Source organism: Hemiscyllium ocellatum, chromosome 1, assembly GCF_020745735.1.
Source record: "Hemiscyllium ocellatum isolate sHemOce1 chromosome 1, sHemOce1.pat.X.cur, whole genome shotgun sequence".
Classification (NCBI taxonomy): domain Eukaryota; kingdom Metazoa; phylum Chordata; class Chondrichthyes; order Orectolobiformes; family Hemiscylliidae; genus Hemiscyllium; species Hemiscyllium ocellatum.
The window spans coordinates 10,713,479-10,738,305 of NC_083401.1; the positions used below are offsets into that span (position 1 = coordinate 10,713,479).

At 43.3% G+C, this 24,827-nt stretch overlaps 1 protein-coding gene across 1 annotated transcript in view; it reads right to left on the bottom strand.

Annotated features, from left to right (window-relative positions):
- The window catches only part of LOC132817603 (sideroflexin-5-like), a 329,512-nt gene that overhangs the window by 171,604 nt on the left and 133,081 nt on the right, over positions 1-24,827 (bottom strand). The window contains exons 7-8 of the mRNA XM_060828111.1: positions 24,158-24,211; positions 5,987-6,043 (exon numbers count right to left, since the gene is read on the bottom strand). Coding sequence (XP_060684094.1) covers positions 5,987-6,043; positions 24,158-24,211 — 111 coding nt within the window. The remainder of the gene's footprint in view (positions 1-5,986; positions 6,044-24,157; positions 24,212-24,827) is intronic.

Consider the following 24,827-nt stretch of genomic DNA (forward strand, 5'->3'; position numbering starts at 1 on the left):
ATGAGTGACTATGGTAGGTACAGTCATACACTATTCCCTTCTTCTTGACCATGGAGGAATGCATCTTCCACATGAATCCCTTCCAATCCATTCTTTACCGTCTTCTCTCTTGCAGATAATGTACACGCTGTCCCATTCTTCTCCTCCCCCCGTTTCTCAACTGTCCTTGTTTCCTGCAGACCTCAATAACTTGGCAGTGGACCCTTGTCCACTCACTACTCTCCTTTCCCCTTGATTTCTCTGGATGGATATGGCAGGCTGGCTGTGGCTCACCCCCTCAAACAACATAACAGGACAACCCTGGACATGAAGTAACTAGATGCATGACTTATGGCTGTACATCTTCTCAATCACCTAGCCCTGGTCTGTCTCCTATTGACTATCAATTTCCCAAGGAGAGACCATGATCCACTCCCTGGGCTGCAGAGACACTGATCCTTTGACTGAGAACACTGTCATCAGATGCCTGAATCCTACTAATCCCCTGGACTGGTATCGGGGACTGCTTTGGACTCACTGCGCTGGGAGCCCCTGACTGATATGTACCTCTCTGGACTTCAGTGTGGGCTAGATTAGAGTGGTGCTGGAAAAGCACAGCAGGTCAGGCAGCATCCAAGGAGCAGGACAATCGACGTTTCTGGCAAAAGCCCTTCATCAGAAATGGAGGCAGGGAGCCTCCAGGGTGGACTACTCTGCTAAGACTTTGAAACATTGGTCAGCAATATCTGGGTCAAAAAGTGCACTGCAAACCCTGATCAATGCATTAGAATGGCTCAAGATTCGGGATCACACAGGCCTACACCCAGTACCATATGTAGGTCTGTTTATATTGCTGTTTCATTTTAAACACCCTGCTTGATGCCACATACATTGTGTTTGCTATGTATACTGTTGGCACATGGTATAGCTGTGAGACTGATATAACAACTGCCATAAAGCAAGATGCTTGTCCCCAGTGGGGTGACCGGTCAGGCAAGGTGTTTTGTCCTATAACTGCACAAATTGGTATAGCAAAGCAAGCAAAGGCTAAGCACTGATTGAGTGAGCATGCAGACAGTTGCTAAGTGAACAAGGGCAAACAGAACAAGTGAGTAGCCCTGAGATGCAGCTTGGTCCATGAGCTGGGTTGCTGTCTGCACACAATAACAGTCCCTGCTGCAGCTTTCCAATGCTGGTGTGCCCTATGTCTATGCATCCTCAGCAACCTGCAATAGTATTGGAAATGCACCATAATGATCATGAGGAATTGGCAAAAGCCAGATAACAATTTTTCTTTAATTAATTTCAAAGGGCCTCTCATTTCATGATGGAATATTAACTCGAAGGGAATGAACAGAGTAGATTCATTTGGGGCATCTCTAATGGCAAACAACATGAATGAGATACCTTTATCCCAATCATTCAGGTAATCCTGACAGTATGATCTCAACATAGTCTTCAAGGTCTGATGCCACCTTTCTATAGTTCCCTGGGATTCGGGATAATATACACTGGACTTAAAAGTGCTTTATACCTAATCATTCCCAAGAACAAACTGAATTCCGGGAACTGACACTCCGTCAATCACTCCCACTGTAACTTCCCCAGTCTTGAATTGGCATTCCAAACTGATCTTATAGGGGAATGCTACATTTCTGTCCACCTATCCCACAAATTACCACACTCTCGGGTAACAGGTCAGAAAGAGAGCATATTTGTTCAGCCCTTGCTATTAGCAACTAGTTAGATCCTGTATCTCTTAAAATTGTAACTTCTTGTCCTTCTCCCCCTGTTCTTTCTGAATAAACTTCACCCATAGTGGCAAATTCTTTGTAACCTGCTCCTGCCTCGGCCGTGCACTCTCCTGCAGCTCCTCGGCTCTTCTTGGGGTCTCCTTTACTACCTTCACTAATGTCACTGGCTTAGCTTCTTTTACCACATCATTTCCCACAGTGCCTTTCTTTAATAACCAGTACTGTGTTTTTACGTGTCCCACTTTACCACAGTGGAAATACCTGAGGCCTTTCACCTCCTTTCCACCCTCTTGGGCTTCTTTTTTATCGTGTGGTAAATTCTTACCAGTGCGCTCGACTCTTGGTTTCGTAGTGTAGGATCTTGCCTTCTCTCAACTTCTATCCCACACAGGACAAAATTCTAGCCAGAAGCTAGTATACCAACATGTACTCATCTGCTAATTCTGCTGCCCTTCTCACTTCCTGAATTTTCAGTTCCTCCACGTGAATTTTTACTATCTGTGCAAGTGAGTTTTTAAACTCCTCCAGCAGAATAATAGCTCTGAGAGACTGAAAGGTCCTTTCTACTTTCAAAGCATGCACCCATTGATCAAAATGACTGTTTAATTCTTTCGAACTCAACATAAGTCTGACCTGGTTCCTTCTTTGTGTTTCTGAGACACTGTTTCTATGCTTCTGGTGCCAATTCATAAGCAATTAAAACAGCCTGGTTGACCTCTTCATAATCTCTTGACTCCTCATCTGAAAGTGCGGCAAATACCTCACCTGCTCTGCCTACCAGTTTAGTCTGAACTAGCATTTCCCATAAATCCTCGGACCACTCCATCTGCCTAGCCAAATTTTCAAATGAAGTAAAAATGGCTTCAATATATTTCTCATGAGTATAAGGCAGAGTTTTGACACATTTATATATATCACTAACGTCTCTTTTCATCTCCATCCTGTTAACTTGACTTCGCTGACTAAATCGCAACTTTTCAAGTTCAAATTCTCTCTCCCTTGTGCTCTCTCTCTTTGCAACTCGGAACCTTCTCTCTCTCTTTTTCCTCTCTCTCTCTCTCTCTCCCTTCGTTTATCTTCTAACTCCATTTTCCTCAATTGTAATTTAAGTTTTTCTGCCTCTACTGTATTTGTCTGTTTCTCTGACACAGCTCAATGTTTGAAGTAATTTATTTACAATTTCAGCTTTACTTTTGACCTTGGTTAAGCCCAAATCTAACTTATTTGTTAATTCTAAAAGTTTGGCCTTTTTCTGTTCTTCTAAACTTTCTTGACAAATTTGAGAACCATCTTCAAATCCCAGAACCTCTTCAGAAATTTTAAGATCCATTTCTGTCACTTTTAATTTAACTAACCACAAGTCACCGAAATTAAACAAACTGTCTCACACTGACGTTTTATTTAAAGATCTAGGACACTTATCTGCAAGTGTTTAAATCAGCTGGGAATTTTCGTACCCCCAAATCTATTCAAATCTGTCTAAACCAGTTCAAATCCTGATGACAAGCCCTCACACTGTTACAACACAGGTATCAACACAGAAAAGAATTATCCCATACAGTAATCCGCGAAAATTCAAGAGGCTAAGTACTGTTTAAGGTAAAAATTAACAACTTTATTTTTTAAAGTATAACAGAGAATAATTAGCTTACAACTATTTACAACTCCTTCCTCTAACCTATCTTTTAATTTCCCCTCTACAATACTGGTCCGATAAAAATCCTGACTAAGATTTACAAAAACAAAACTTCTTATCTCAAAACCAGGCAGCTTTCGGTTCTTTTCTGTATTTCTGTCTTATTTTCTTCTTCTTGAGGATTCTGCTTCACAGGTTACAGATTGATGTAGGTTCCTTTTCGATAGTTATTTTTCGGGCAGTCTTTACATGCTGGTGGCTTGGCAGTTCGCCTCCCAATTTTCTCTGGTCTTATACCCCAAAGCATCGGATTATGTCACTGGCTTTTAAGGTTGTCAATATACGCAATTCTAATTTGATTGCAGGTTGGTATTTCAGGGTATAATTTAAACTGATTGGCTGAATTTAAACTTGTTTTTGTCTCCAAGCTACAAGCTAACCAAGTTGTTTGACCAAATGTTACTTTTTCTTCAGAACACTTGGTGCTGGCAGGTAGTTCTTCTAGCTTTTAACTTTCTTAAAGGTACAGTATATCCACATCTTCATAACATTAACATGAAAAAATCTCCCTTAATTGGCAACTTGCTGCTGCATAGTGAGAAAATCACCTCGCCGCTTATCAAACGATGACTGTGACAGCAGGGTAGAACGTGTTCAGGCTCTCTGCCTGTATGTTCCCACTCACTTGGCTAGCCGTATTTTTCTTTATTCTTCATTTTTTGTTTTGTTTCTTTCACCTTTTTTTTCTTTTCTCCAGCTCCAGGGTGAAGGAATGCAGTTGTGAGGGCATCCAGACATCCTTTCCTTGTGGCCATTGTGGCCGTGGTTTTATCAAAGGCTTCATCGTCAATGGATCTGGTCCATTCCTTGTAGCAGCGGTGCAGTGGTTTCTGTTGTGCCATATGGTGGTTCTGGTCCAGTCCTCATGCCTATCGTGGCAATGTGGCAGCTCTGGGCAGTCACTGAAGTGGTAATGGCTTGAGTGATGGTTTCAACGTTCGCACTTAGTGGTCCAGTCTGTCCCTCTTTGTTATGGCAGCAATGCAGTGGTTTTGGTGTTGGCTTCAGTGGTAGTAGCGTGGTGGGTCCAGTTCAGAAATCCTTGCTTTGGTGACCTCTGGGACAGCTTTGATAGCAGTGTCCCATAGCCACTCCGTAAACCCAGGAGCCGTGGAGGGAACAAAAGCTAAACTTTGCCCATACTTTGTCTCAATTATTTCTTTATATAATTTCTGTAATTAAAGTGGCGCCAAATTATGGCGACTAATACACATCTCACTGTATTTTTGTAAATACAAGTGACAATTAATTGCTGTTTTATTCTAATATTGAGATATAGAGATATACAGCACGGAAACAGACCCTACGGACCAACTCCTCCATGTCAACCGGTTATCCCAACATAATCTAGTCCCATTTTGCACTTGGCCCATATCCCTCTAAACTCTTCCTATTCATATACCCATCCAGGTGCCTTTTAAATGTTGTAATTGTACCAGCCTCCACCACTTCCTCTGACAGCTCATTCCATACATGAAAACGTTTCCCCTCAGGTCGCTTTTAAATCTTTCCCCTGTCACATTAAACCTACGCCCTCTAGTTTTGGACTCCCCTGTCCCGGCAAAATATCTTGTCTATTTACCCTATCCATACCCTTCATGATTTTATAAACCTCTATAAGGTCACCCCTCAGCCTCTGAAGCTCCAGGGAAAATAGCCCCAGCCTATTCAGCTTCTCCTTGTATCTCAAACCCTCCAAACCTGGCAACATCCTAGTAAATCTTTTCTGAACCCTTTCATGTTTCATAACATCCTTCCTATAGCAGAGAATTGCATGCAATATTCTAATAGTGGCCTAACCAATGACCTGTACAGCCATAACATGACCTCCCAATGCACTATACTCAATGCACTGACCAATAAAAGAAAGCAGACCAAACACCTTCTTCACTATCCTATCTACCTGGAACTCCACTTTAAAGGAACCATGAACCTGCAATCCAAGATCTCTTTGTTCAGCAACACTCCCCAGGACTTTACCATTAAGTGGATAAGTCCTGCTCTGATTTGCCTTTCCAAAATGTAACACCTCCCATTTATCTAAATTAAACTCCATTTGTCACTCCTTGGTCCATTGGCCCATCTGATCAAGATCCTGTTGTACTCTGAGGTAACCTTCTTTGCTGTTCACTACACCTCCAATTTTGGTGTCATCTGCAAACTTACTAACTGAACCTTTCTATGTTCACATCCAAATCATTTATATAAATGATGAAAGGCAGTGGACCCAGCACCGATGACCGATCTTTTATATGAATGCCACTTTCCTGCCCTCTGCTGTAAACTCATTGATTCTCCTACTCCTCAAACATCTGCAGATTTCATGTTTAAATATAGTGACTGAGTTCTGTGTGCCTCAGATCTTTGCGATTGGAAATTCTAAACATTCTCTTCTGTGAAGAAATGTTTCCTCAGTTTTAAATGGCCAAAACCTTATCATAGAAGTATGGCCAAGGAAAAGAGTGTCCAGCAAAAAATACAGAAGATGTTGTAAGGTACTAAAGTGAGGATTTGTATTAGAAACACTGGAAAAAAAGGCATTTCAAATCCATCTTACCTTTGTTGCATTTCTGTTTGCATAGTTCACACAGGCATTGTGACTCTGGTTCAACCACTACAAAAAATTTAAAAAAACAATCATCAATGCATACAAATTGTCAACCAAGGAGGTAGTCAACAATCCATTATTGAGAAATAATCTTACCCATGCCTGAATCAGTGACAGAAAAGGAAAGATATACAGACTAGCAAACTTTAGGCTCTGATTCCCGTTGAGTTTGTCCATATTAATCCAAACGACAACTGGCCTGAGCAGAAAAACTGAAAACCAGAAGGTGTTCCCTTCCTTAATTCTTATCCAATGATCCATGACCTGTCAAAGAATCAGCAATGCTGCCCCAATGATCAGAGAGCTCACCAATTCAAAATACCCAGGTTTACATTAGAATGGCCATTTTCATATTCAAAGACTGTAAAAGTAAAAGGAGGAGTAGCCATTTGGGCCTACGAAGCTGTTCCACCATCTTGTTACTCAGTTACATCATTCTGCACTATCCAAAATTCCTTGGTTCTTAGAACCATAAAGATTTGTTGATATTTGTCTTGAACAGACTCAACAACCGAGCATTTGGGATGGCATGGTGGCTCAGTGGTTAGCACTGCTGCCTCACAGCACCAGCGACCAGGGTTCGATTCCTGCCTCGGGTGACTGTTTGGAGTTTGCACATTCTCCCTGTGACTGCATGGGTTTCCTCCCACGATCCAAAGATGTGCAGGTTAGGTGAATTGGCCATGCTAAATTGCCTATAGTCAGGGGTAAATATAGTATAGGAGAATGGGTCTGGGTGGGTTACTCTTCGGAGGGTCGGTGTGGACTTGTTGGGCTGAAGGGCCTGCTTCCACACTGTGGAGGATCTAATCTAATCCTTGGGACCTTATAGTAGAGGATTCCAAAGGTACACAACACTTTTTCTCTTCATCTCAGCCCTAAATGGCAAACCGCCTATCCTGAGAATGTGACTAGTTACCTCAGACATCTTGTACAACCCGAGCAGTGTGGCTTGGACTGTGAGAAGATGGGAATTAAGTGAGAGAGGGAGTTCGGGTAAGGGGCAGGTGAGGAGATACTCCTCTCTTTTTTGACTTTTATCACCAAATAATGAAACAGAATTTGGTTTTTACTTCAGGAGTGGTGAAGAACAAGTATACGTTCCTCTTCCACACAAAAATACAACAGTAAAGCTAAACCAATTCTGCTAACAAACAAAAAGTTAAAGACTGCATTTGTCAAAGGAAGTGGCTTCAAAAGTTTCCACAAAATGTTTTAACTCTAACAATTAGGACCAATTTATAATTCAACACAGGATAACCATGAAATGGATGAAAAGGAAAAAAGAATATTAACACAAGTGAGTGAGGAACAGAAAGCAAGCTTTCTAAGTGTTCTGTTATATGTTTTATAGTAGACTGTAGCATTTTCCCCATTTCTGATGCAAGGCTAACTGATCTGTAATTCTCTGAGTTTTCTCTCCCACCTTTGTTAAACAGTGAAGTTATATTTGCCATCCTCTAATCTATACTGCTTGGGGTGGCATAGTGCGGCTTAATGGTTAGCACTGCTGCCTCACACTTCCAGGGGCCTAAGACTGATTCCACTTTTGGGTGACTGTTTGTGTGGAGTTTGCACGTTTTCCCTGTGAGTGAGTGGGTTTCCTCCAGGTGCTCTGGTTTCCTCCCACAGTCCAAAGATGATCAGGTTAGGTGGATTGGCCATGCTAAGTTGCCCATAATATTAAAGGAATGTGTAGGCTAGGTGAATTAGCCAAGGTAAATGTTAGTTTATGTGCATCTGGGGAATGTTGTTTGAAGGGTTGGTGAAGAGTCATTGGGCAGAATGGCCTCTTTTCACATTGTAAGGATTCTGTGCTCCCGAGTCTGTAAAATATTGGAAGATGACCAGCAACATCTCCAATATTTCCCTTTCGTATTCAGGGAGGCAGAGTAGCAGGCCCTGGGGATCTTTCAGTCTTTAGTTTAAATTCAATTAATAGTTCTGGAATTGAAAAATAATCTCAGAATAGTGACCATCATTGATCATTGTAAAAACCTATCTGGTTTGCCAATGTTCTTCTATCCTCACCTGATGTGTTTGCTTTGTGACTTCAGTTTCACAGCATTATAGTGCCCTCTGGAATGGCCTGCCAAGTTATTCAGTTGAACGGTAATTAGGGGTGGGCAACATATGTTGGACTTGTTGATAATATTCATAATCCATGAAAGAATAAAGTAAAAGAAATTCAATGGGTATTGGAATGTTCTACCTGAGAGGGCTGTGGAAGCTCAATCACTGAGACAAGTTCAAATCAAACACCGTTAGATATTTGGGTACAAACGATATCAAGCGATATGGAGATAGTCCAGGAAAATCGCATGGAGACTATCAGCCATGATCTAACTGAATGGCAGAGCAAACTCAATGGGGCTGAATGGCTCAATTCCTGCTCTTAAATTCCTAATTGCATTCCAACAAGAGTCGACACCTTGTGGGAGGCAGAAGGGGAAGGGTTGACTTTTCTAAGTAAAGACAATGCACAGTGATTGCATTTGTTAGTTTAGTTACATCCTCAAAGAATTCCAGTAAATTAGTTAGGCATGACCTGCATTTCATAAACCACGTTGGCTTGGATTTATTGCCATTACAAGTTAATTGCTTCCTTTTTAATAGACATCAATGTTTTTCCTACTGTACATGTCAAACTAATAGCCCTATTATTGCTTTGACCTCTTTTCAATAGAAGCACTGGAATCTCAAATATTTTCAATTATCTGTTACTAAGTTCTATGAGAAGTGGAAAATTTCAACTATAGGTCAGCTTTTCTCCATATCAATTCACTATTCCGTCTGCTCTGCCTCATGAATATTTGAGGATTTTACTTGACCTTTTAGGTGCTGACCTTTGTACTCTTCACAACTCTGCAAATACTGCAAATGGTACACCTCACTGAGTGAGGTGCTATGAATTAAATTTGCATTCCAGTCACACTTCTTCAATTCTTCCATTTAATTTATTCAAACTTACTGCGCTCCTAATAAAGTGACCTCTAAAGGCTCATGTGTCTCACTGTTCAGGTGGACAACTTATGAATGTCCCTAATGTCTCAAATTCAAATTGATTTTTTTTCTATGTTACAGTTAGCTATTTATTTACAAAATTGCCATCCAGAAAGAAAAGTAGCCCATATGCCATGAGTTGTTCTGCCATTCTGTTGGCCAATCTGTATTCAGCTTTATTTACTCGCCTTGCTTTTTTAATCCTTCATATCCTTGCCCAGCTGATGTCTGTCAAGTTTCATTTGATGCTCAGTCTCAACAGTTCTGGGGTAGAGAGTTCCATGTTTTCACTGTCCTCTCCTCGAAAAGGTGCTTCTTGGTTCAATCTAAGCAGTTTAGCTCCGATTAAAATGTAAAATTACCTTATTCTGAACTCCCATAATTAGAAGAAATACTTCCTTTCCAACTAGCCCACTAACCTGTAAATTCCAGAGGGGAGTCAAGAGTGTGGTGCTGGGAAAGCACAGCAGGTCAGCAGCATCTGAGGAGCAGGAGAATTCACGTTTCGGGCATAAGCCCTTCATCAGGAAGATGAATCCAGAGGGGAGGTGAGAATGAATTTGCTCGACATCAAGGCTATATTTGACTAAGTCTGATCTCAAGGAGCTCAATTAAAAGTAGAGCCAATAGGAATCAGGGATAAACTCTCTGCTATTTGGAGTCATATCTGGCACAAAAGAAGATGGTTGTGGTTATTGGAGATCAGTCATCTCAGCTTAAGGACATCTCTGCAGGAGTTCCGCAGGGCAGTGTTCTAGGCCCAACTATCTTCAGCTGCTAATTCAATGACTGTTTGTCCATTATAAGGTCAGAAGTAGATATAATTGCTGATGATTGTTAAGCATCATTGAAGACTCTTCAGATATTGCTGCCCAAATGCAGCAACATCCAGAATTAGGTTGACAAGTGACAAATATTCACACCATGCAAATGTCAATCAAGGACCATCAACGAATGATATCACCATCATTGAATCTGCTGTCAATATTCTGAGTGTTACCATTGACCAGAAACTCAAATGGACTCACTGCTTAAACACAGCAGCTACAAGAGCAGATCAGAGGCTAGGAATACTGTGGCAAGTAACTTGCCTCCTGAAAGCATGCCCACCATCTACAAGGCACAAATCAGGAGTGTGGTGTAATACTCTCTACTTGCCTAGATTAGTACAGCTCCAAAAGCTTGACAACATCCAAGACAAAATAAGCCCTTTGATGAAGGGCTTATGCCCGAAACGTCGAATTTCCTGTTCCTTGGATGCTGCCTGACCTGCTGCGCTTTAACCAGCAACACATTTTCAGCTCCAAGACAAAATAGCCCATTTAATTGGCACCACATGCACAAATGTTGTCTCTGTAGGGGCAACGTGTGGCATCTGCTCGATACACTGCAGAAAATCATTACGGCTCCTTTGAAAGCATCTGTCCATGAGTAACACCATCCAGAAGAGAAAGGTCAGCAGATACATGAGAACACCACTAAGGTGTAAGGTCCCCTCCAAGCCATTCACCATCCTTCTTTGGAAATATATCACTGTTCCTTCAGTGTTATTGGGTCAAAGTCCTGGAGCTCTCTCTCGAACAGCGTTGTGGATGTACCTGTCCCAAATGAACTGCTGTGGTTAAGGCAAAGGGATGGGCAATAAATGCTGGACAAGCCAGTGACACCCATATTCCCTGAATAAATAAAAACTCCTTTAAATACTCAAACATCTTTTACCTCAGCACTTTTTTTTATATCTAACTACTAGTAAATCATAAAAATGGATATGAACTTTGCAAAATACCCAACATATACTACAGTCCATTCTTTCAGACCAAAGTTTTATCAGGAAGCAACATTTTTAAGAGATATATTTAAGGACATATGAAAACATACAAGTTGAAGGAGCCTCTTGACCAATTTCAGGATTAAAATTGGAGTGAAGTGCAGGTGCCCATAGCTGTCAGTTGTGGAAGGTGATGGGATAACAATTACACAAGAAACATTTCATATATTAAAGCAGATTGTGTTAAGTTGCTACTCCTTCTGCTACTGGTACACTGAAAAAAAAACTCTTTTTTACTCTTACGAGTTATTTTTTAGTATCTCCCAAACTTACAAACATCAGCTGACAAGGGAAGCAGTGCGTGGGAACACCATCACCTTCAAATACATTTCCAAGTCAAGCATCATTTCAACTTGGAAATATAATGGCTGTTCTTTCAAACATCACCGGGTCAAAATCCTGAACTCTGTCAACAAAATATCTTTTTTAAATTCATTCACAGGATAAGAGCATCACTGGCTAGGCCAACATTTAGTACCCATCCCTAATTGCCCAGTGGTTAGTTAAGAGTCAACAATATTGCTGTGGGTCCAGTGTCACATGTAACCCTGACCAAGTAAGGATTGCAGCTTCCAGAATATTAGTGAACCAAATGGGGTGTTTCACCAATAATTGGCAATGGATTCATGGTCATTATTAGACTCTTAATTGCAGATTTTTATTGAATTCAAATTCCACCATCTGCAGCAATAGGATTTGAACCCAGGTCCCCAGATTAACAGTTTAGAGATAATATCACCTTCCCCCAGACAACAGGATAAAATTACAACAGGATATTGATAGATTAGGTGAATGGACAAAGCTGTAGCAGGTAAATTTTAATACAAGCAAGTATGAGGTTATCTGTTTCTAACCGAGAAAGGATAATCAGTTTATTTTTAAGAAAGCACAAAATTATACACAGTGAATGTTCAATGAGATTTGGATAGCTCTTTAAAATGCCATGAACAGGTGGAGAAAATAGTCAAGAAGGCTAATGGAATGCTGGCCTTCATATCTAAAGAGCTGCAGCATAGCAATGCAGATGTTATGCTGCAGTTGTACAAAACCCAACTTAGAGTACTGTGAGCAGACCTCAGCATCACACCTTAGGAAGGGTGGCTTTGGAGCAAATTCAGCGCAGGTTGCAAAGATGATACCTGGACTTCAGGGGTTAAGTTTTGAGGAGAAATTACGTTAATTAGGCTTTTATTCTCTAGAATTCTAGAAGGTTAAGGGTGATCTATTTGATGTATTCAGAATATTAACAGGGAAAGACAAGATAGATAAAGATAAACTATTTCCACAGGCAGAACACTCTGGAAGCAGGGGACACAATCTCAGGGCCAGGCTATGCTGGAAAGTACTCCTACACAAAAAGAGACATGGAGGTTTGGAACTCTCTTCCTCAAACAATAGTCAATGTTAATTCAATTGTCACATTTATATCTGAGGGAAATAAATTATTATTAAGCAAGGGTATCAAAGGATATGAGCCCAAGGCAAGCATATGGAATTAGGCCACAGATTGGCCATGATCTTGTGGAATGACGGAATAGGCTTGAATGGTCTACTCCTGTTTCTATGTTCTGAAAACACCAATGATATCAGAGGGAATTGGATGCTATCTCTCTGTAGGATACATAGCTCCTGTTTAAAGTGCATTCTAAAAACATTTTCATTCACCATGGTTTGTAAATTAGGGAAGTTTCCCAAATAGTCTTGTTCCATTTTCATTTTAGTGTAGTTACAGTGCATATTCAGTCCTTTTAAAAAAACTGTCACATCACTCACCGCCTCCCCAATAACACCGCCTTTGTTCTCTGCCACTCATCACTTTCTTCCCTCAATCTTCCCTCTTGTGGCCTTCCACCCTGACCTTAATGTTTTTAGTATCTATGAACCATCCTGTGTGACTGATCTTACTTGTTGCCTTTCCCACTTTAACTTCCCTCTGACAACTAGCATAGAAAGAATGTTTGCTCTTGTAGGTCAGTGAAGAATTAGGGGCACTGTTGAAAATATAGGGGCCACCTTTTCAGGTAGAGAGGAGGGGATTTTCTTTTTCCCTTAGAGGGCTGTGCGACTTTGGAACTCTGCTTCAGCTGGTGGGGAGGCAGATATATTGAATATTTTTAAGGCGGAGGTAGATAGTTTCTTGTTAGACAGGGGAATTAAAGGTTATCGAAGGTTGAGTGTGTAAGGCCTGGAGTATTGTCGAGAGTGTGGTGTTGGAAAACACAGTAAGTCAGGCGGCATCCGAGGAGCAGAAGAACTGACGTTTCTTACATAAGATTCCTGATGAAGGGCTAATGCCCAAAACGTCAATTCTCCTGCTCCTCGGATCCCACCTCACCTGATGTGCTTTTCCAGCCCCACGCTCTTGACTCTGATCTCCAGCATCTGCAGTCCTGACTTTCTCCTGGAGTACTGTGTACAGTTCTGGGCACATTATAGGAAGTTTGCAAGTGCACAGGAGAGAGTTTAGAAGAGGTTTATAAGACTGGTTCCTGGGATGAGATATTTCAATTATGAGATAAGGTGGAAACTTTGAAACTGTTTTTGTCCAAATGAGAGGCGAAGAGGAGATTTAGTGGAAATTTTTAAAATCGTGAGGAATGTGGAAAGATTGGATTGGGAGAACACTCATAAATGCATTGAGAACCTAAGGGCACAGCTGTGGTGTTTTGCAAAAAAAGCAAATGAGATTTGTGTAAAGACTTTTCTTGTAGTGAGTATTAGGATCTGGAATGCATTGTCTGGAATTATGGTGGAGAAAGATTCAATCGAGGCATTCAAGAGGACACTGATTATTGAAACAGAAAAAAATGTGCAGGGTTACAGGGAGGAGGCAGGAGTTTGGCATTGTTAAAATGCAGACAGCTAGCCACGGTAGGCCCAATCACCTTCTTCTGCACGTTAACAATTTTGCAATTCTGTGATTCATTTATGACTAGTTGTAGCAGTATTGCAGAACTTTGGCCAGATCTGTGGTTTAGCATGCTTATACTCTTATATTTTACCTTCACCAGGATGGCAGCTTATTTTTTTTTACAAAGAACAGATTCTAGCTTGTATGCTTAGGGGACGGCACGGTGGCACAGTGGTTAGCACTGCTGCCTCACACTGCCAGAGGCCTGGGTTCAATTCCCGCCTCCGGCGACTGACTATGTGGAGTTTGCACATTCTCCCTGTGTCTGCGTGGGTTTCCTCCGGGTGCTCCGGTTTCCTCCCGCAGTCCAAAAATGTGCAGGTTAGGTGAATTGGCCATGCTAAATTGCCCGTAGTATTAGGTGTAGGGGAAAGTGCACTTTGGCGGGTCGGTGTGGACTTGTTGGGCCGAAGGGTCTGTTTCCACACTGTCAGTAATCTAATCTAATCTCTCTTGCTGTTCTTCGTACACCAGTACTGACCCCCCAGTTTGATCATGATGATAGAGTGGAGGGTACACTGGAAATGCGATTACTAAATGTAATTCAACACAATATTGCTGGCACTGATGGTCCAACTCACCATCATAGATGGTAAAAATAAATAAAGACAATGTATGACTGAGCACCAAATAACTCTTAGCTCCTTCAGTAATCACTGTTTACCAGTAGATGTCACTTTCTGCAATAAGAATACCCCCCAAAAACGGATGCTGGAAATCAGAAACAAATACAGAAATTGTAGGAAAAACTCAGTTCTGAAGAAGGGTCATTGGACTCGAAACATTAACTCTACTTTCTCTCTGCAGATGCTGCCAGACCTGCTAAGTTTTTGCAGCAATTTCTATTTCTGTTTCTCATTTTTGACTTTAGACAACATATTGGCTCAAGAAGCAGAGATGGGTATCCACAATGACCTATCTTTACAATTCACAGATGCAGTCACATTGGTTGTTGGGGTTCTTCCATTATTTGGGATTCAATTAATATTTTGGACTTATCCTTTATATTTCCTCTTTTTATTGTTAAATCAATAATAAGCCATTCCGTGAGGAAGAGAATATTAATGGGGGAGGGGAGGTTAACCAGATCTCAGTCATTGGTAATCCATTAAAAAGGGACAATTACACACAACTTAGAATTGCATGATAAAGTAGGTATGAGTCAGCATGGCTTTGTCAAGGGGAGCTGAAAATGTGTTGCTGGTTAAAGCACAGCAGGTTAGGCAGCATCCAAGGAACAGGAAATTCAACGTTTCGGGCCAGAGCCCTTCATCAGGAATGAGGAGAATGTGCCAGGCAGGCTAAGATAAAAGGTAGGGAGGAGGGACTTGGGGGAGGGGCGATGGAGATGTGATAGGTGGAAGGAGGTTAAGGTGAGGGTGATAGGTTGGAGTGGGGTGGGGGCGGAGAGGTCAGGAAGAAGATTGCAGGTTAGGAGGGCGGTGCTGAGTTGAGGGAACCAACTGAGACAAGGTGGGGGGAGGGGAAATGAGGAAACTGGAGAAATCTGAGTTCATTCCTTGTGGTTGGAGGGTTCCCAGGCGGAAGGTGGGACCTCTATAAAAAGGATGGTCTACACTTGAACCTGAGGGGCACCAGTATCTTTGGGGGGAGGTTTGCTAGTGCTCTTTGGGAGGGTTTAAACTAACTCCGCGGGGGCATGGGAACCAGGACTGTAGCTTTAGGGTACAGGACCTTGAGTGTAGGGAGGTTAGGAATAATGCAGCGATCTCTAAGGAGGGTGCCTGTAACCAGAAAGGTGGATTGAAGTGTGTATACTTCAATGCCAGAAGTATAAGGAATAAGGTAGGTGAACTTGCAGCGTGGGTTGGTACCTGGGACTTCGATGTTGTGGCCATTACAGAGACGTGGGTAGAACAGGGACAAGAATGGCTGTTGCACGTTCCAGGGTTCAAATGTTTTAGTAGGATCAGACATGGGGGTAAAAAAGGGGGAGGCGTGGCATTATTTGTCAAAGACAGTATCACAGCAGTGGAATGGACGATGGAAGAGGACTTGCCATCTGAGGTAGTTTGGGCTGAGGTTAGAAATAGGAAAGGTGAGGTCACCCTGTTAGGTGTTTTCTACAGGCCTCCTAATAGTCCTAGAGAAGTAGAGGATAATATTGCGAGGATGATTCAGGAAAAGAGTGAAGGTAGCAGGGTGGTTGTTATGGGGGACTTTAACTTCCCAGATATTGACTGGGAGAGCTATAGCTCGAGTTCATTAGATGGGTCGGTGTTTGTACAATGTGTGCAGGAGGGTTTCCTGACACAATATGTCGACAGGCCAACAAGAGGGGAGGCTATATTGGATTTGGTTCTAGGTAATGAACCAGGCCAGGTGTTAGACTTGGAGGTAGGTGAGCACTTCGGGGACAGTGACCACAACTCGGTGACTTTTACTTTAGTGATGGAGAGGGATAATCGTGTGCCGCAGGGCAAGAGCTATAGCTGGGGGCAGGGAAATTATGATGCAGTGAGGCATGACTTAGGATGTGTGGATTGGAAAAACAGGCTTCAAGAGAAGAACACTAATGAGATGTGGGGAGTGTTCAAGGAGCAGCTACTGCGTGTCCTCGATAGGTATGTACCAGTCAGGCATGGTGTAAAGGGCCTTGTGAGGCAGCCGTGGTTTAGTAAGGAATTGGAGTCCCTTGTGAAAGGGAAGAAGGCGGCATATGTAAAGATGAGGCGTGAAGGTTCAGTAGGGGCGATTGAGTGTTATAAGGTAGCCAGGAAGGAGCTAAAGAGGGAGCTAAGAGAAGCGAGAAGGGGACATGAAAAGTCTTTAGCTGGTAGGATTAGGGAAAACCCAAAGGCTTTCTATAGGTATGTCAAGAATAAAAGGATGACTAGGGTAGGTATCGGTCCAGTCAAGGATAGTAGTGGGAAGTTGTGTGTGGAGGCGGAGGAGATTGGAGAGACATTAAATCAGTACTTTTCCTCAGTATTCACTCAGGAACAGGACACTGTTGCTGATGTGAATATGGAATCACAAATAATTAGAATGGATGCCCTGGAAATATGCAGGGAAGAGGTTTTGGGAATATTGGAAAGGATGAATATAGATAAGTCTCCTGGGCCTGATGGCATTTACCCCAGGATCCTATGGGAAGCTAGGGAGGAGATAGCAGAGCCATTGGCCTGGATTTTTATGTCGTCGTTGTCAACAGGAATAGTACCAGAGGACTGGAGGATAGCGAATGTGGTCCCATTGTTCAAGAAAGGGAGTAGGGATAGCCCTAGCAACTATAGGCCAGTGAGTCTGACTTCAGTGGTGGGCAAAGTCTTAGAGAGAATGGTAAGGGATAAGATTTATGAACATCTGGGTAGGAATAACGTGATCAGGGATAGCCAGCATGGTTTTGTGAAGGGCAGGTCGTGCCTCACAAACCTTATTGAGTTCTTTGAGAAGGTGACCAAGGAAGTGGATGAGGGTAAAGCAGTAGATGTTGTGTATATGGATTTTAGTAAGGCGTTCGATAAGGTTCCCCATGGTAGGCTAATGCTAAAACTTCGGAGGTATGGCATTGAGGATACATTAGAGGTGTGGATTAGGAATTGGCTGGCTGGAAGGAGACAGAGGGTAGTAGTTGATGGATTATGTTCATCTTGGAGCGCAGTTACTAGCGGTGTACCACAAGGATCTGTTTTGGGACCATTGCTTTTTGTTATCTTTATAAATGATCTAGAGGAAGGACTTGAAAGCTGGGTAAGCAAGTTTGCGGATGACACAAAAGTCGGTGGAGTTGTGGATAGTGAGGAAGGAAGTGGTAGGTTACAGCGGGATATAGATAAGTTGCAGAGCTGGGCGGAAATGTGGCAAATGGAATTCAATGTAGCTAAGTGCGAAGTCGTTCACTTTGGTAGGAATAACAAGATGATGGATTACTGGGCTAATGGTAGGCTACTTGGTAGTGTGGATGAGCAGAGGGATCTTGGTGTCCATGTACACAGATCTCTGAAAGTTGCCACCCAGGTAAATAGTGCTGTGAGGAAGGCATATGGTGTACTGGGCTTTATTGGCAGAGGAATTGAGTTCCGGAGTCCTGAGGTCATGTTGCAGTTGTATAAGACTCTGGTGCGGCCTCATCTGGAGTATTGTGTGCAGTTTTGGTCGCCATACTATAGGAAGGATGTGGAAGCTTTAGAACGAGTGCAGAGGAGGTTTACCAGGATGTTGCCTGGAATGGTAGGAAGATCGTATGAGGAAAGGCTGAGGCACTTGGGGCTGTTCTCATTGGAGAAGAGAAGGTTTAGGGGAGATCTGATAGAAGTGTATAAGATGATTAGGGGTTTAGATAGGGTAGATACTAAGAACCTTTTACCGCTAATGGAGTCAGGGGTTACTAGGGGACATAGCTTTAAATTAAGGGGTGGTAGGTATAGGACAGATGTTAGGGGTAGATTCTTCACACAGCGGGTTGTGAGTTCATGGAATGCCCTGCCTGTATCAGTGGTGAACTCTCCTTCTTTATGGTCATTTAAGCGGGCATTGGATAGGCATTTGGAAGTTATTGGGCTAGTATAGGTTAGGTAGGATTCGGTCGGCGCAACATCGAGGGCCGAAGGGCCTGTACTGCGCTGTATCCTTCTATGTTCTATGTTCTATAAGATGAGGCGCTCCTCCTCCAGCCGTCGTGTTGTTATGTTCTGCTGATGGAGGAGTCCAAGGACCTGCATGTCCTCGGTGGAGTGGGAGGGAGAGTTAAAGTGTTGAGCCATGGGGTGGTTGGGTTGGTTGGTCCGGGCGTCCAAGAGGTGTTCTCTGAAGCGTTCCGCAAGTAGGCGGCCCGCTCTGAAGCGTTCCGCAAGTAGGCGGCCCGCTCTGAAGCGTTCTGCAAGGGGAGGTCTACTTGACAAATTAGTTACAATTCTTTAAGAAATAATAAACAAGTCAGACAAAGGAGAGCCAAAAGGTGTGATCTATTTGGATTTCCAGAATGTCTTTGACAAGGTGTCACACAGGAAGTTGTGAAATAAGATAAGATAAAACTTGGCTGACCACAGACGTAAGACTGACTGGTCTGTAATCGCCAGGGATTTCCCTACTCCCCTTGTTGAAAAGAGGAACAACATTCACCTCCTTCCAATTCTCTGGTACGACTCCCATGGAGAGTGAGGAGGCAAAGATCTTCACCAGCAGCTTAGCAACCTCCTTTCTCTCTTCCCAGAGCAGCCTACGATACATCTGATCGGGCCCTGGGTACTTATCAATCCTAATGTTTGACAAAATTTCCAGCACATCAACTTCAGCAATCTAGATCTGGTCAAGCCTGTATTCCAGCTCCTCAAAGTTCTCATTCACAACAAGGTCCCTTTCCGTAGTGAAAACACTCGCACAAATCATTCAGGGCTTCTCCTGTCTGCTCAGACTCCTTGCATAAGTTCCCTACGCTATACCAGACTGGCCCTACCTTCTCCCTGATTATTCTATTATTCCTCATGTATGAGTAAAATGCAAGTTTTTTGAGGAGATGACAAGACATTGATGAAGGTCAAGCATGGGTGTGGTGTATATGGACTTCAGAAAGGCAATTGATAAGGTTCTCCATGGTAGGCTCATTCATAAAGTCAGAAAGTATGGGATACAGGAAGGTTTGGCTATCTGGATTCAGAATTGGTTGGCTGACAGAAGGCAGAGAGTGGTTGTAGATGAAAAATATTCTGCCTGGAGTGGGTCCGCAGGGCTCTGTTCTTTGTAGTTTTTATAAATGACTTGGATGAGGAGGTTGAGGTGTAGGTTAGTAAATTTGCAGATGACACAAAGGTTGGAGGTGCCATTGAGAGTATCAAGAGCTATTAGTGGGTGGCACGATGGCACAGTGGTTAGCATTGCTGCCTCACAGTGCCAGAGACCCGCGTTCAATTCCCGCCTGAGGCGACTGACTGTGTGGAGTTTGTACATTCTCCCTGTGTCTGCATGGGTTTCCTCCCACAAGTCCAAAAATGTGGAGGTTAGGTGAATTGGCCATGCTAAATTGCCTGTAGTGTTAGGTGTAGGGGAATGGGTCTGGGTGGGTTGCGCTTTGGCAGGTCGGTGTGGACTTGTTGGGTCGAAGGGCTTGTTTCCACACTGTAAGTAATCTAATCTATTGCAGGCTGGAGCACGACATAGACAGGATGCAGAGCTAGGCTGAGAAATGGCAATTGGAGTTCAACCTGGATAAATGTGAAGTGGTGCATTTTGGAAGGTTGAACTTGAATGCTGAATATAGGATTAAAGACAGGATCCTTGGCAGTGTGGAGGAACAGAGGGATCTGGGTGTGCAAGCATATAGATCTCTCAAAGTTGCCACCCAAGTGAATAGGGTTGTTAAGAAAGCATATGGTGTTTTGGCTTTCATTAACAGGGGATCGAGTTTAGGAGCCGCGAGGTTTTGCTAAAGCTCTACAAGTGCCTTGTGAGGCTACACTTGGAATATTGTGTCCAGTTCTGGTCGCCCTACTATAGGAAAGATACAGAGGCTTTGGAGAGGGTGCAAAGAAGGTTTACCAGGATGCTGCCTGGACTGGAGGGCTTGCCTTATGAAGAGAGGTTGACTAAGCTTGGACTTTTCTCTCTGGAGAGAAGGAGGAAGAGAGGAGACCTGAAGATCGAGATATACAAGATAATGAGAGGAATAGATCGAGTTAACAGCCAGAGACTTTTGGATTAGAGCTAGCTTATCTCTCCACGCTTCAGGCTCTGCCTTTATTCCTGATGAAGGACTTTTGCAAGAAATGTCGATTTTACTGCTTCTCGGATGCTGCCTGAACTGCTGTGCTCTTCCAGCACCACTAATCCAGAATCTGGTTTCCGGCACCTGCAGTCATTGTTTTTTCCTAGCCAGAGACTTTTCCCCAGGGCAGGATTGACTGGCATGAGGGGTCACAGTTTTAAGATATTAGGAGAAAGGCATAGAGGGGAACTTCAGAGGAAGGTTCTTTATGCAAAGAGTTGGGAATGCATGGAATGCATTGCCAGCTGTGGTGGTGGAAGCAAAGTCATTCGGGACATTTAGGTGACTGCTGGACACGCACATGGATAGAGTGAGTTGAGGGGTGCATAGGTTAAGTTATTTTATTTTACGTTAGGATTAATTCTCGGCACAACATCTTGGGCCAAAGGGCCTGTTCTGTGCTGTACTTTTCTATGTTCTAAGGTGTTAGGAGCAAAGTACTGGCGTGGATAGAGGATTGGCTGACTGGCAAAAGATAGAGAGGAGCGACAAAGGTGACTTTTTTTGGATGGCAGCCGGTGACTAGTGGAATTCGACAGGGGTCAGTGTGGGAACCACAACTATTCTTGTTATACATCAACGATTTGGATGAAGGAACTGAGGGCACAGATGACACTGGTAGAGGGACAGGTAGTGTTGAGGAAGCGGAGAGGCTACAGAGGATTTGGACAGGCTAGGAAAGTGGGAAAATAAGTGGCAGATGGAATACAATGTTGGAAAGTGTCAGGTTATGCATTTTGGTAGGAAGAAGCCAGGTATAGACTATTTTCTAAATGGGAATTGCAGTCCTATTTCTGGATTCCTTCAGGTTAACATGATAGTGCAGTTGGCAGTTAGGAAAGCCAATGCAATGTTAGTATTTATTTAGAGAGGTCTAGAATACAAGAACAGGGAGGTTCTTACACTGCTAAGACTATAAGGCTTTGGTCAGACAGCATCTGAAATATTGTGAGCAGTTTTGTAGCCAGTACTAAGGAAGGATGCTCTGATCTTGGAAGGAATCCAGTGGAATTTTACAAGAATAATCCAGGGATGAAGGGGTTATCATATGAGAAGTGGTCGAGGATGTTGGGTATGTACTTGGAGTTTAGAAGGATGAGGGCCGTCTCTTGGAAACTTACAGTAAACTGAGAGGTTTGCTTAGATTGGATGTGGAGAAAATTTTTCTATTAGTAGGAGAGACTAGTACCAGAGGGCACAGAGCGAAGGGATGACCCTTTACAATTGAAATGAGGAGGAACTTCTTCAGCTTAAGATGGTTAATCTGTGGACTTTATTGCAACAGAAGACTGGGGAGGCCAAGTCATCCAGTGTATTTAAGGCAGAGATAGATAGATTTTTGATTGGTAATGAGATCAAGAGGAGAAGGCAGAAGAAAGAGGTTGAGAAACATATCAGCCATGATCAAATGGTGGAGCAGACTTGATGGGCTGAATGGCCTACTTCCTCAGGACTGGAGTGTCCAAATTAGGTGAAAGATGTTAAGTAATTGTGGTAGGCACATGGAGATAGCTTGAACACCACAGAGTGGGAAATAGTCATTTTGGCAAGGTTAGGGCATCACAAGGAGTGCCAGAGTGTGGTATGGGAATTATTTAGAGTATATACATAAGTGTATACATTAGGCCAACTAGTCCAATATGGTTTCACATGAATTTTATTTACCTCACCTCAGCCTGTTTATCTTTCCATTCATTTTTGATTTTCACATTCATGTGGTCACCTATTGCAGAGTATTAGCCTCAACCACTTCCCACAATTTTTATTGTCTCAATACATAAATTTTTCCTCATTTCCCTAGTATAGTTATTAGCTAAAAGTGAAAATTTTGAGGAGTACTCACAACAGCTATATTCAAAATGAGGAGAGAAGGTGAAAGAAACCAGCTAGGTTTGGCAGAGCAGTGTGCAGGATCAAGGATGAAGGAATCATAGCCAACTATAGCACAGAGAAAGGCCTTTTGGCCCACTGACTCTGCTCCAAGGAAAACAACCCCGGTCTGTCAAATCTCTCGTCAGAAATGAAACTGTCCAGCTGAGGCAACCTCCCGGTACATCTCCCCTTCACCCTCTCCAGTGAACTCACATCCCTTCGATTATGTGGATTCCTGAATGCTCTACCTACGACCGAACTAACATTTTATACAGCTCCAGCACCACCATCCTGTTATTAAACTTTATGCCTCAGTTGATAAAACCAAGTATACCATATGCCTTCTTAACTACTTTATTCACCTGTCCTGATGCCTGAAGGGATTGCTGCTGTCCAAGATCATACCAAGGTCCCTGTGAACCTCAGTGTCTCCCAGGGTCCTCACCTACTTATCATCTGTTTGTCCAACCCAAGTGCATTACCTCATGCTCCAGACTAAATTCCATTTGCCACTGATTAAACCATTTAACCAGCCGGTCTAAATCTTCCTGTAATCTAAAAGTACCCTCCTCACTATTACCACCCGACCAATTTCGGTATCATGTGCAAACTTGTTGTTCAAACTTCCTATCAGAGTGTTCACAATCTGATTCTCTAACACTGTCAAAAGCATGCTCCACATACATTGATTTACTCATGACATGGTTACAAAGCCAAACAATTCACCTTGGAGGAGAAAGTGAGGTCTGCAGATGCTGGAGTATCAGAACTGAAAATGTGTTGCTGGAAAAGCGCAGCAGGTCAGGCAGCATCCTAGGAACAGGAAATTCGACGTTTCGGGCATAAGCCCTTCATCAGGAATGAGGAAAGTGTGTCCAGCAGGCTAAGATAAAAGGTAGGGAGGAGGGACTTGGGGGAGGGGCGATGGAGATGTGATAGGTGGAAGGAGGTCAAGATGAGGGTGATAGGCTGGAGTGGGGTGGGGGTGGAGAGGTCAGGAAGAAGATTGCAGGAAGAAGATTGCAGGTTAGGAAGGCGGTGCTGAGTTCGAGGGACTCGACTGAGACAAGGTGGGGGGAGGGGAAATGAGGAAACTGGAGAAATCTGAGTTCATACCTTGTGGTTGGAGGGTTCCCAGGCGGAAGATGAGGCGCTCTTCCTCCAACCGTCGTGTTGTTATGGTCTGGCGATGGAGGAGTCCAAGGACCTGCATGTCCTTGGTGGAGTGGGAGGGGGAGTTAAAGTGTTGAGCAACGGGGTGGTTGGGTTGATTGGTCCGGGTGTCCCAGAGGTGTTCTCTGAAACGTTCCGCAAGTAGGTGGCCTGTCTCCCCAATATAGAGGAGGCCACATCGGGTGCAGTGGATGCAATAGATGATGTGTGTGGAGGTGTAGGTGAATTTGTGACGGATATGGAAGGATCCCTTGCGGCCTTGGAGAGAAGTAAGGGAGGAGGTGTGGGCGCAAGTTTTGCATTTCTTGCGGTTGCAGGGGAAGGTGCCGGGAGTGGAGATTGGGTTGGTGGGGTATGGACCTGACGAGGGAGTCACGGAGGGAGTGTCTTTTCGGAACGCTGATAGGGGAGGGGAGGGAAATATATCTCTGGTGTTGGGGTCCGTTTGGAGGTGGCGGAAATGACGGCGGATGATACGCTGTATATGGAGGTTGGTGGGGTGGTAGGTGAGAACCAGTGGGGTTCTGTCCTGGTGGCGGTTGGAGGGGCGGGGCTCAAGGGAGGAGGAGCGGGAAGTGGAGGAGATGCGGTGGAAACAATTCTCCTTACCTGCCAGAAAACAGTAGTTCCCAATGTCTGCTGAGGGAGGAGAAGGCCAACCACCTAGAGAGAGCAGAAGGACTGATTAGACAATGAACCGTATGAATCACATTCTGGATTGTTCAAAATATAAAGGTCAGATAAGATTCAAATGAATACAAGTCTTCTGCCTACCATCTACTCTTGCTTGATTCCCGGTCAACCAACAGCTCTCATTTAAACTGTTTGTGTCTGTGTTAAAATCCCTTTGCTTATATTACCTCCATAAAATCCCCTCCAGAGAACCCTCATACTTTCCTCTCTGGCCTCTTGAATGTTCTAGTGGTCACATGCCTTTAGCTATCTGGATCTGATGCTCTGCAATCTTCCATCTTCCAATTCTTCCACCTTCTGTACAAAGCTCATTAAAAAAAAAACTACCTCCAAGGTTTTAGTCACCCCCTCCTAATACCACCTTCTTTGGCTCAAAGAAAGTTTCCAGCATTAAAAGCAATAAAGGCAAATTAGCCAAAATCTATCAAAAGCTCGAATTGAATGAAGACTAGACACTTCTCTTTTCTGTGAAATCGAGGATGACTTGCCTGCTTTGCAGCTGTCCAATGTGACAGGCAGTACACACACACACACACACACACATTCTGAGGTGGACAACCACATGCAATGTTGGTATACACATCAC